This window comes from Somniosus microcephalus, chromosome 4, assembly GCF_052327205.1.
Source record: "Somniosus microcephalus isolate GS21.2 chromosome 4, FLI_Smic_1.0, whole genome shotgun sequence".
Taxonomy (NCBI): Eukaryota; Metazoa; Chordata; class Chondrichthyes; order Squaliformes; family Somniosidae; genus Somniosus; species Somniosus microcephalus.
In genome coordinates, this window is record NC_140990.1 from 110,741,154 (window position 1) to 110,754,125 (window position 12,972).

A 12,972-nucleotide genomic window follows, 5' to 3' on the forward strand; every position below is an offset into this window, starting at 1 on the left:
ATCCACACACACTTCATGTCCCTGCTCTCAGACTGTCAGGGTCACGTTTTGTTTTCTATCCAATCTTTTTCAAAAAGTTCTGATCGTTGAAGGGTGTCACTTTCCATTGGTGCAATGCCTGTTTAATTGTATTTTGAAATGTTAGAATTGTTGGGGCTGAAATGGTTAACTTGATCTGTTTGTTTAACGACTGTAATTAATGTCAGTTCCCAGGGAATCTGCTCGTCTCTCTGGAGTTTATACTCTAATATAAATGAGTTGCTCTTTTGAATTCTCTATTCCATTCATTCCGTGGGAGCGGTGCCCTGAGCACTGATTTCCTGCCAAAAGTGGAAACATGTTTCGGGATTTCCCACGAAGTCTTCCGGTGCTGTGGGCAATCTTGGACGTACAAAAGATTTACTACCCCATCATCGCTGCCGCTGGTGTTCCCAGTAAGTCCAACTATTAACATCGTGAAGCATGTTTAAATATATTGCTGTTGTTCTGTGTTTCCCATTATCTTCCCCAGACACGGATAATCGATGTTCCTGGTATGTCCAAATATTAACTCCGTGCACCATTTTAACTGTGTTACTGTTCCTGTGACTCCCATTTCCTGCCACCGTCTCAGGTCGCTGATGTTCATAGAATCATAGAAACTGACAATACAGAAGGAGGCCATTCAGCCCCTCGCACCTGTACCTGTCTCTGTTAAAGAGCAGTCATGCTCAGTCCCAGATTCCCACTTTTTACCGGTAATCCTGTAATTCCTCATCCTCAGGTTGGTGCCAAACACACGTTTAAAATTATTTACAATATCATTTCCACCATCTATTCAGGTGGGGCGGCGTTCCCGATCATGACATGTTCCTGGGAAGTAACTGTTGGTTCAGTAATGTTGTTTATGATGAAGGGACATGAAAGCTTTGCGTGCCTGAAATATCTGTTGCTGTTACATATTTTACCCTGGTTCCCACCCACTGATCTGAAATCAGTTAACTCCTCTCTTCAAACAGTGAGCCAAGAAATGCTACATGGAAGTGTTAAGGGTTTTCCACTTCATCACCAACAGTAATGTCTACTCTTCTCTGCAGGTAGTAATTCTCTGGACCATATCTGTTTGATTGTAACTGTTGTTGTGATTTAGATAATTTCCCCGCTGTTGGTTGCGTCCCATGTATCCCTCTTGGTGTGCGGTATTGGAAGGTGTCTGTCTTGATGTGTTTGTTACACAGTCGCCTGTTCACTGGTCTGAGTTTAATGGACAATGCGGCCTCACTCCTGCCATGTGTTTAACAAAGTTTGCGAGTTTATTGTACTTTGATTCTTTAACACCAGCCTGATGCCGGAACTGTGCATTTCCATTAGATCAGAAATGTGTTTTCAGGCAGATTTTATATTCAGTATTCTGCATACAGTTCAATAGGTAGAGCAGTAGCGATCTGACAGAGATTCCAGAAATACACAGAAACGTTTGAGAAAAATCAGCAGCTCCACTTCACTATCTGACTTTCCACCATCGCCTACTCCACACTCCTCCCATTGGTTGAGGATGTTTAAGACAGGATTACAAGTTTGTTACATTTGTTCCAGTAATATAGTCAATTAATCGTATTTCCAAAAACTTAATATTAATCAGTACTCTGACACATCAGTGTAAAGCCATGCGGGTCTTGCGCAGTTCAGGGAGTCTCTCAGTGAGGCGCAACCTGACTTTGGATAATCTCCTGTGTCCTTTCCATAATCAATTGGAAACCCGCACAATTCACATTAATAAGCGATTATTTGTTTCGTTGTAATGTACTCTAAGGAAGTATATTGGTAAAGCATTGGGAAATCCGCTGTAAATTAATTGCAATATATATATGAACTGAAAGTAATAATTTTAAATTAAAATAAAGCATTAGATTTACACCACGTTTTATGTTATCTGCATGAAAAATAATATGTTTTTGACATTTACACACATGAAGTTGAGAGAACTTGGAGAAAAATCAGCCGCAATTTTTCACACAGCAGCTGGTAACTCGTTTGGTTGATGTTGTCTGGTGCGGGAATGTTGGCAATGACACCGAGAGCTCCATGTTCTTCCTGAAATAGTCCCAACTATAACATCCCATGAATGACAAGAGTGGGCCAAGGCAATCCCGGGAAGGCGGGCAGCTCTGAGCAGTGCTAACCCGCTGAAGCCCAGGAATGGGGCTTGAACCCATGAGCTTCACACTCAACACGAGCCGAACTGACTCTGAATGAATCCAATGACTGAGTTTTTAATACAATTATTTGTAATACTGATTTATATATAATATATTTTCTTTCCTCTCCCTCCACTTCCTCTGTTCCAAGCGCAGGTCCAATATCGTCACCTAAGACCTACATATGCTCCGCTCTGCTTTTTTCTACTACTGCTCACCCGCAGTCTTGCTGGAGGAGACCACCTCATTCATCTCGCTCCTTGTTCATCTCCACTTTCTAGTCCCGGGAACTCCCTGATAATGTAATGTCTTCCCATCTACTGCGTGTGTGTTTTTGTTATTTTACCTCCCTCTTTTCTCTCCCCTGTTCTGAAAGTGCTGAACCTTTGGGCCCAGGGCTACGAGGGTACAAACGCCTTCACCAAGAGACCATAGACAGAGTCCATAGTAGGTATCAGAACCCCATTAAAGCTGTTCTCATCTCAGTGCCACACCTGTTCACCTTCCAGTCGGTGTTGGTTGCCAGTGATCAGAATGAACATCCTTGCCCCATTTCCCACCCGGATCCTACAGCACTGGGGCACCTGTAGTAGTGAACGGCCAATTCCGCACAGGCTTTCGTCCAAACCTGGGAATTGTGGGTCCTTTTTGCCTCCAGCTACAACAGGGTGTTGTTATCGACCAGATCCACCAGTAATCTCCCTCACAGGAATGGTTTTTCATTTAATTTTCTGTAGATCCTTTTATTCATTGTGTTTAATTTTATTCTTTCAATTTTTTATTTCACATCTTGTTTCTGCTTTTATTGTAAAACCTGCCTCCAGCAGAAAGCCCTGTCACAGTTAAAATAATCAGTCTCTATACCTGGATGTATTAGTAACACTTCTAATTTCAGACCGAACTCCACCGGGTTGCTGCTTCTGTTGGAGCCTGATGTATAATTTCTGTTTTATAAACTTCCTTACAGTGAACTTGGTGACGATTGTGATCCTGTCTCGAGGAAGGTGCGGTCTCTCCAAATGTGTCACTCGTTACCTGGTATCCATGGCAGCGGCGGATCTTCTGATCATTATAATTGACGTGATACTAAGACAGATTCCCATTGCTCACGCTGCACAATTCCTTTTTGTGCAGAACATTAAAGTGTGTAATATCCACGCCGTCCTGCTGTACGCAGTCACAGACTGTTCTGTCTGGTTCACAGTCGCTTTCACCTTTGATAGATTTGTGGCCATTTGTTGCCAAAAGCTGAAAACAAAATATTGCACTGAGAAAACCGCGGCTGTGGTTCTAGGAACAGTGACTGTGCTGTTTTGTTTGCAAAACATTTTTTGGTACTTTATGTACACAAGTGACTATTTACTGTATAACATACCTTGGTTTTGCCATATATTAGACAGTGTTTTCCTTTCACGGGTATGGGCGGCAATAGAATCTCTTCATTTTATTTTAACCCCATTTGTTCCTTTTGTTTTGATTCTGCTGCTCAATGCTTTAACCGTTAGACACATTTTAGTGGCCAGCAGAGCACGCAGGAGACTCCGGGCCGACAGCAGTGGGGAGAATCCCAGCGATCCAGAGATGGAGAAGCGAAGGAAATCCATCATTTTACTGTTTGTTATATCCGCAAATTTTATCCTTTTATGGGTGATGTTTTTGGTGAATTCAATCTACTTGCGCATAAATGCAATGTATAATAATGTGACTATTAGTACTTCGGATGTCCTACAACAAATAGGATTCATGCTTCAACTGTTGAGTTCTTGCACAAACACTTGTATTTATGCCGTGACTCAGACTAAATTCAGAGAGGAGTTGAAGACTGCAGTGAAATTTCCCATCACTCTAATTGCTAAATTAGTGTAAAATTTCGAGAAGAAATGAAAACTGTCCACCTGCCGCCTGAAATACTAAACAAAATTTATAAAGTATCCCTGAAATGCTTACTAATTTGATGTTAATTTAAGTATATTTGCAACATTTTGTACTTTGTGCAGCAACTTGTTATAAAATAGGCAGCTGCACAGGTATTGCACTAAACAGTTTAGCAACATTTTAAAATGTTAATAAAACAAGACAATCTGCTTCTGCGTTATCCGTGCTTATGTTGATGGCGCTCCATTTACACGAACTGTGCCCATAAAATGCCGCAGAGAAAGATCCTGTGATCTCGTTTACAGGAAGCACCCAGCTGACCACTTACCATCTGCTAGGATCCATGGTCGTTGCTCTGTGTGGAATCCATTAGTACAATAGGTGCAGCAATGTGGGCTGCTAACAATAGGCTGGGATCCGTGGTCCTTGCTCTGTGTGGATTCCATTAGTTCAATAGGTGGAGCAATGAGGGCCGCTAACAATAGGCTGGGAGCCGTGGTCTTTGCCCTGTGTGGGTGCCATTAGTTCAATAGGTGGACCAATGCAGGCCGCTAACAATAGTTGCAAACAACGCTGTGCAATGGTTGCATTTGTGAATCAATGTTGGCTTCATGTCATTGGAGATGGACGGGAAACATATTTAGAAACGCAAACACATCCTAACACTAAAACATTACGCTAGGTTGTTAGGTTTTATGTCAGACTTTTCTGTCAACTTTTAAGGGTTACAAATGCCAAGGTCCATATTTTCATTAATTAGAATTGATTACCAGATTTAATATAAGCAAAATCTTGTCATTGAGAAAATAATGAGACTAAAGGTAGACAGATCTTCAGTTCCTGATGGTTTCCCCCGCAGGATATTAACAGAAGTATGTGAGGAAATTGTAGATGTTTTAGCCATGTTCTTCCAAAATTCACCTGGACCAGAAATGCCCCATGGATTGGATACATGCCCACGTCACTCCATTAGTGAAGAAGGGTAGCGGAGACAAAATCGGAAATTAAATGCTATTAGTCAAAGGTCTATTGTAGAGAAGTTATTAGAATCTGTTATTAGGGACAGAGTGATTGGGCACTTAGACAGATATGAACTGGTCAGAGAGAGCCACCATAGATTTGTACCGGGCAAGGCATTTCGAATGAAACAAGTTAATTTTTATTAAATAGAACTAACATAGTAGATAATGGAGTGTCTAAGGATATTATTTATGTGGTCTTCCAGAAGGCATTGGATCAGGTTATAAGAGACTATTAACAAAAATGAGAGTGAATGGAATTGGAGGCAACCTATTGACATGGGTAGGGAATTGGTTCTGAGGTAGGAGACAGAGTGTAGGGTTAATGCATATGCTGACAGGTTGGCAGGATGTGGCTAGTTGTGCCCCAAGAGATCGGTACAGGGGCTTTTCAAACTAATCATAAACGACTTAGATGATAGGATAGAGAGCTGTATATCAAAGGTTGTTGAAGACACCAAGTTAGGTGGCACAGTAAATAGTGTAGGTGGGAGCAGAAAGTTGCAAAGGGACATGGAGAAATAAGCTGAATGGGAAAAACTGTGTCAGCTGGAGTTCAATGTGCGGAAGTGTGAGGTCATCCACTTTGGCCCTCAGAAAGATAGATCAGAGTGTTTGATAAAATGGGAAATTAGGAACTGTGGATGAACGGAGAGATTTAGGTGTCCAAGTAGAGAAAGCTCTAAAAGTTCGTAGTCAGGCACAAAAATCTAATTTAAATGTTAATGGAATGGTCGCCTTTTTATCAAAGGGGCTATAATTGAAAGGAATGGAAGTTCTGTTCCAGCTGTACAGAGCCCTGGTCAGACCGAATCTGTGGCACTGCAGTCAGCTCTGGGCACCGAACCTTAGGACAGGATAAGTGGCCTTGGAGGGGGAGCAGCGCAGATTCAACAGAATGGCACTTGGGCTAATAGGGTTACATTATGAAAACAGTTTGCATAGACTAGTCTTATATTCTGTTTATTATAGAATATTAAGGGTTTATCTAATTAATATATTAAAGGTGATTAAAATAATTGATAAGTGGATGGGTCATAGTCATAGAGTTATAGAGTTATAAAGCACAGAAAGAGGCCCTTCAGTCCATCGTGTCTGCGCCGGCCATCAAGCCCTGTCAATTCTAATCCCATTTTCCAGCACTTGGTCCGTAGCCTTGTATGCTATGGCGTTTCAAGTGCTAATCTAAATGCTTCTTGAATGTTGTGAGGGTTTCTGCCTCTACCGCCCTTTCAGGCAGAGTTCCAGATTCCAAACAACCTCTGGGTGAAAAAGTTTTTCCTCAAACCTCCTCTAAACATCCTGCCCCTTAACTTGAACTTATGCCCCCTGGTTATTGAACCCTCTGCTAAGGGGAAAAGTTCTTTCCTATCTACCCTATCTATGCCCCTCATAATTTTGTACACTTCAATCAGATCCCCCCTCAGCCTGCTCTGCTGTAAGGAAAACAATCCCAGCCTGTCCAGTCTCTCTTAATAGCTGAAGCGCCCCAGCCCAGGTAATATCCTGGTGAATCTCCTCTGCACCCTCACCAATGCAATCACATCCCTCGTATAGCGTGGCGACCAGAAATGCACAGTGTATTCCAGCTGTGGCCTAACTACAGTTTTGTACAGCTCCATCATAACCCCTGCTCTTATATGCTATGTCTCGGCTAATGAAGGCAAGTATCCCATATGCCTTTTGAACCACCTTATCTACCTGTCCTGCTGCCTTCAGGGATCTATCTACATGCACACCAAGGTCCCTCTGATCCTCTGTCCTTCCTATGCTCCTACCATTCATTGTGTATTCTCGTGCCTTGTTAGTCCTCCCAAAATGCATCACTTCACACTTTTCAGGGTAAAATTCCATTTGCCACTGTTCTGCCCATCTAACAATAATGTCTATATCGTCCTGTAGCCTACGGCTTACCGCCTCGCTCTTTACCACTCCACCAATGTTCGTGTCATCTGTGAACGTACAGATCATACCTCCTACATTCATCACTAAATCATCAATGTACACCACAAATAGCAAAGGACCCAGCACCGATCCCCGTGGTACGCCACTGGACACAGGCTACCAGTCACAAAAACAACATTCGACCATCACCCTCTGCCTCCTGCCACTAAATCAATTTTGGATCCAATGTGCCAAATTGCCCTGGATCTCTTATCTCCTTGACCAGCCTCCCAAGTGGGACTTTGTCACATGCCTTACTGAAGTTCATGTAGAGTACATCAACTGCACCACCCTCATCCAAACACCTAGTCACCCCCTCTAAAAATTCAATCAAATTGTTCAGACATGATCTCCCCCTGACAAAGCCATGCTGATTATCCCTGATTAATCCCTGCCTCTCCAAGTGGGGAATAATTCTGTCCCTCAGAATTTTTTCCAAAATTTTCCCTGTTAGGCTCACTGGCCTGTAATTCCCTAGTTTATCCCTACTACTCTTCTTGGGCAATGGTACTACGTTAGCTGTCCTCCAGTCCTCTGTGGACAGGGTGGTTCAGAAAATTTGTGTCAGGGCCCCTGAAATCTCCCTTGCCTCAATCAGCAGCTTGGGATACATCCCGTCAGGGGCTGGGGATTTATCCACTTTAAGCCCACTGAAACCGCTAGTACCTCCTCCCTCTCAATACTAATTTGTTCAAGTATATCACAATCCCCCTGCTTGATTTCTATGCCTACATCGTCCTTCTCCATAGCGAACATAGATGCAAAATATTCATTTAAAATCTCATCTACATCCTCTGGCTCTACACAGATTGCCACCGTGGTCCTTAATGGGCCCTACTCATTCCCTGGTTATCCTCTTGCCCTTAATATACTTATAAAACACCTTGGGATTGTCCTTTATTTTGTCCACCAGTGTTTTTTCATGCCCCCTCTTCGTTCTCCTAATTTCTTTTTTAAGTACACCCTGCACTTTCTATACTCCTCTAGGGCTTCCACTCTTTTCAGTCATTTGTAACTGCCAAAAGCCTCCCTTTTTTTCCTAATACATCCTTGTACATCCCTGACATCCAAGGTTCCCTGGGTTTGTTCGTCCCACCCTTGACCTTTATGGGAACATGTTGGCGTTGTAGTCTCTCTACTTCATTTCTGAAAGACTCCCACTGCTCTGATGTGGATTTTCCTACAAGTAGCTGATCCCAGTCCACTTTGGCCAGATCCTGCCTTATCATATTAAAGTCGGCCTTCTCCCAATTTAGAAACTTTATTTCCGGTCCATCGTTGTCCTTTTCCATGTCTACCTTAAATCTCACCGAATTATGGTCACTTTCACCAAAATGCTCTCCTACTGACACTTCTACCACTTGCCCAGCTACATACCCTAAAATTAGGTCCAGTAACGCCCCCTCTCTTGTAGAACTTTCTACATGCTGGCTCTAAAAGCTCTCCTGGATGCACTTTAAGAATTCCATACCCTTTAAGCCTTTCACACTCTGGCTATCCCAGTTAATATTGGGCAAGTTGAAATCTCCTACTGTTATTACCCTATTATTTCTAGACTTCTCTGAGATTTCCCTACATATCTGTTCCTCTATCTCCCCCTGACAGTTTGGGGGCCTATAGTACACTCCCAGCAAAGTGCTTGCCCCCTTTTTGTTTTTAAGTTCTACCCATATGGCCTCGTTAGAGGAATCTGCTAAGATATCATTTCTCCTTACAGCAGTAATTGTCTCCTTGATTAATATTGCGACACCCCCTCCTCTTTTCACCCCCCTCTCTCTCGCCTGAAGATTCTATACCCGGAATATTGAGCTGCCAGTCCTGCCTCTCCCTCACCCATGTCTCTGTGACAGCAACAATATCATACACCCATGTGTTCATTAATACCTTCAATTCATCTGGTCTAGCAATTCATCTCGGGTGGTGACGCAGAACGGGCGGTATTGGATCGAGCGCCTGTTGTCCACAGCACCTGATATTCAGCTCCATTCACTGAAACATAGAAACATAGAAACATAGAAGATAGGAGCAGGAGTAGACCATTCGGTCCTTCGAGCCTGCTCCACCATTCAATGAGATCATGGCTGATCATCCAATTTCAGTACCCTGTCCCTGCCTTCTCCCCATATCGCTTGATCCCTTTAGCCTCAAGAAATATATCCAACTCTTTCTTGAATATATTTAATGAACTGGCCTCCACCGCCCTCTGTGGCAGAGAATTCCACAGGTTCACCACTCTCTGGGTGAAGAAATTCCTCCTCATTTCAGTCCTAAATGGCTTACCCCTTATCCTTAGACTATGACCCCTGGTTCTGGACTCCCCGGCCATCAGAAACCTCCTTCCTGCATCTAGTCTGTCCAGACCTGACAGAATTTTATAGGTTTCAATGAGATCCCCTCTCATCATATTTGCAGCAAATATAAGGCGCTGCATTTAACGGGTGGCTGATCCGATCCGATCCCGTTTCTTTCTCCGGGTGACTCCTGGAAGGTGTCCAATAAGGTAGATTAACACAGCGCTCACTGTTTATAAGAGAAGTCCTAAGAGAATTTCCAGAATAAATGTTGATAGACTGTTGGTGAAGTCTTGACGAAGTTTCCTAGAAAGTCTCCCGATGTGTTTCAATAATCCTCTTCAAAGCTCCAGCAGCAAGTGGACAGTAAAAGACGATGTGCATTTAAACAGCGCTCCAAATCTTCAGCAACTACTCGTTTACTCCCAGTCAGCTGGTCGCTGTTAGGAAAGGGCGTCAGGTCCAGCGCCGGCCACCAGAATGTCGTGCCGCCTCATTAATGAGCGCCAGCAGGCAAGTTAAGTGTCAATTAGCTGCTTAATGACCTTCCGTCGGCCGGTCATAGCGCAAGCTTCAACTCCTTGACCAAGATGGCGTCTTTCGCTAAAGGCGGGCTAAACCAGTGTTACAGTTTAAGACCCCAGCCTGGCCACCTCGGAGGCTCTTTAGCGGCTAAGTTATCCGGGGAAAATCGTCCCCCACCCCCACCCCATATGCCTTCTTATGAACTTTTAATTAGGTCACGATGTCGTTCCGTCCTTCCGACGGGGGTGGCAGTGTAGCACCCCAGGTTTCCGTTTCCCGACTCCGCAGCTCATAATTTAGACAGATTCCGCTGCTCTAATCAACTGATTCCCAAACTGTAGAAAATGTGGTGACTTCGTTTCAACTCCCTATGTGCAACAACGCGGGAGATCATGTTGTAATAATATAAAATCACAGTGCCATTTATAAAAACAGCAAGATATGTCAGTTTAAAATGGGAACTGGACAACATCTGTCCACCCTGGCCCGATTAACTTCGCCCTCTAACCCTGTTTCACCCGAAGACCACACCTGGTCTTACCTCCCCTATCTAACACTACCAGATGTTGACTGTTATTCCCTACAACCAATATTTCTCAAGCAAGTACTCAGTCCCATTTTCCAGGGAAAGCGCTATCAACTGGCTGTACCTGGAATCCGAACATGATGCCCCGTAGTTTAAATTCCCCTACTGGTGAGAAGAGTTCTGTTATGTTATCTGTGACTTCCTTAATTACTCGAGCATTTCGATCAAACCGTCACAGAATCTCATTTCCATATATTTTAGTAGAAATTAACTCGGTCTCTCTACTCAGTCCATTTATCCGTCTTATCACGCTGGTGATTTTTCGCCTGACTTTCTCCGAGGTGAGTATCTCCTTGCTAAGGTTAGTGCCCCACATTGAAAACAACATGATCTAATAATAGCGAAATTGTATGTAATCACATGTAACTGTTTCATAGCAATCAGCAAGTACAAGAAAAATATATTCAGCAGTGACACAGAACCTGACCCCGAAACACAGTATCGGACCAAGAAGATGGAGCTTCACACGGCATCTAACGCATGTTTTTCTTTCCCTGGGAGTGTTTGATAACATGAGAACATGCAAAATAGAAGCAGGAATAGGCCATATGGCACCTCGAGCCTGCTCCACCATTCAATAAGATCATGGCTGATCTTCAATTTCAAAACCACTTTCCTGCCCGATCCCCATATCGCTTGATTCCCTTTGATTCCAAAAATCTGTCGATCTCAGCCTTGAATATACTCAACGACTCAGCATCCACAGTCCTCTGGGCTAGAGAATTCAGAAGATTGACAATCCTCTGAGCCCAGAAATTTCTCCTCCTCTCAGTCTTAAATGGCCAACCCCTCATCCTGAGACTATGCCCCTAGTTCTGGACACCCCAGCCAGGGGAAATACTTCTCAGCATCTACTCTCTCAAGCCCCCTCAGAAAATTGTATGTTTCAATGTTCCTTCTTCTAAATTCCAGAGAGTATAGGCACAATCTACTCAATCTCTCCTCATATGACAATCCTCTCATCCCAGGAATCAATCTAGTGAAGTTCTGTTGCACCCCCCTATAAAGCAAATATATCTATCTTTACATATGGAGAACAAAACTGTATACAGTACTCCATGTGTGGTCCCGCCATGGCCCTGTACAATTGCAGCAGACTTCCTTACAAACTCCCTTCCTAATTGCATGCTGTTAACTTCCATGCAGGTAGAGCATGAGATTTTAAATAATTATTTTGGCTCGGACTTCACGGTAGAAGACACTAAACACATCCCAATTATAATAGATAATCAAGTGGCGATAGGGAGGGAGGAACTTAAAACAATCTCTATCGACAAAAAAAGTACTAGGCAAACTAACGTGGCTAAAGGCCAACAAGTCCCCTGGACCCGATGGCCTGCATCCTAGGGTCTTGAAATAAGTGGCTGCAGAGATAATGGATGCGTTGGTTGTAATCCAACAAAATTCTCTGGATTCTGGAAAGGTCTCAGCGGATTGGAAAAACGCAAATGTAACGCTGCTGTTCAGGAAAGGAGGGAGACAGAAAGCAGGACACTATAGGTCAGTTAGCCTAACATCTGGCATTGGGGAAATGCTGGAATACATTATTAAGGAGGTAACAGCAGGACATTCAGAAAGTCATAAGACAATCAAGCAGAGTCTACATGGTTTTATGAAAAGGAAATCGTGTTTGACAAATTTGGTAGAGCTCTTTTAGGATGTAACAAATGGGGTGTATAAAGGGGAACCAGTAGATTTAGTGTATTTGGATTTCCAGAAGGCATTCGATAAGGTGCCACATAAAAGATTACTGCACAAGATAAGAGCGCACGGGGTTGGGGGTAAAATATTGGCATGGATTGGGGATTGGCTACTAATAGAAAACAGACAGTCGGGATAAATGGGTTATTTTCTGGTTGGCAATCAGTAATTAGTGGGGTGCCATAGGGATCAGTGCAGTGGTCTCAGCTGTTTACAATCTATATTAATGACTTGGATGAAGGGTCCGAGTGTACTGTAGCCAAAGTTACTGATGATACAAAGATAGGTTGGTTAGCAAGTTGTGAGGAGGACAGAAAGTGTCTACCAATGGATATAGATAGGTTAAGTGAGTGGGCAACAATTTGGCAGATGGAGTATAATGTGGGAAATGTGAGGTTATCCACTTTGGAAGGAAGAATGAAGAAGCAAATTATTATTTAAATGGTGTGAGACTACAAAATGCTGCGGTACAAAGGGATCTGGGGGTCCCAGGACATGCAACTCAAAAAGTTAACATGCAGGTACAGCAAATAATTAGGAAGGGTAATGGAATGTTGGCCTTTATTGCAAGGGGTATGGAATATAAGAGTAGGGAAGTTTAGATGCAACCTTACAGGGCACTGGTGAGACCGCAAATGGAGTACTGCATACAGTTTTGGTATCCATACTTAAGGAAGGATATACTTGCATTTGGAGGCAGCGCCGAGAAGTTTTACTAGGTTGATTCCTGGGATGAAGCGGTTGTCGCATGACGAAAGATTGAGCAGCTTGGGCCTATACTCATTGGAGCTGAGATGAATGAGAGGTGATCTTATTGAAACATATAAGGTTCTGAGGGGGATTGACAGGGTGGA

At 43.3% G+C, this 12,972-nt stretch overlaps 1 protein-coding gene across 1 annotated transcript; it reads left to right on the top strand.

Annotated features, from left to right (window-relative positions):
• Window positions 1–297: 297 nt before the first annotated feature.
• LOC147119664 (putative G protein-coupled receptor 139) lies at window positions 298–4,261 on the top strand. Its single transcript, XM_085983758.1, has 2 exons — window positions 298–434; window positions 3,145–4,261. The coding sequence occupies exons 1-2, from the start codon at window positions 338–340 to the stop codon at window positions 4,041–4,043; spliced, it is 996 nt and encodes a 331-aa protein (XP_085839884.1). The 5' UTR covers window positions 298–337; the 3' UTR covers window positions 4,044–4,261.
• The last annotated feature ends 8,711 nt before the right edge of the window (window positions 4,262–12,972 follow it).

Bases quoted from the DNA above. Each gene is read 5' to 3' on its own strand.
- LOC147119664 (XM_085983758.1), top strand. From the start codon at position 338: ATGTTTCGGGATTTCCCACGAAGTCTTCCGGTGCTGTGGGCAATCTTG. The intron at 435-3,144 runs GTAAGTCCAACT...ACTTCCTTACAG, and splicing joins CGCTGCCGCTGGTGTTCCCA to TGAACTTGGTGACGATTGTG.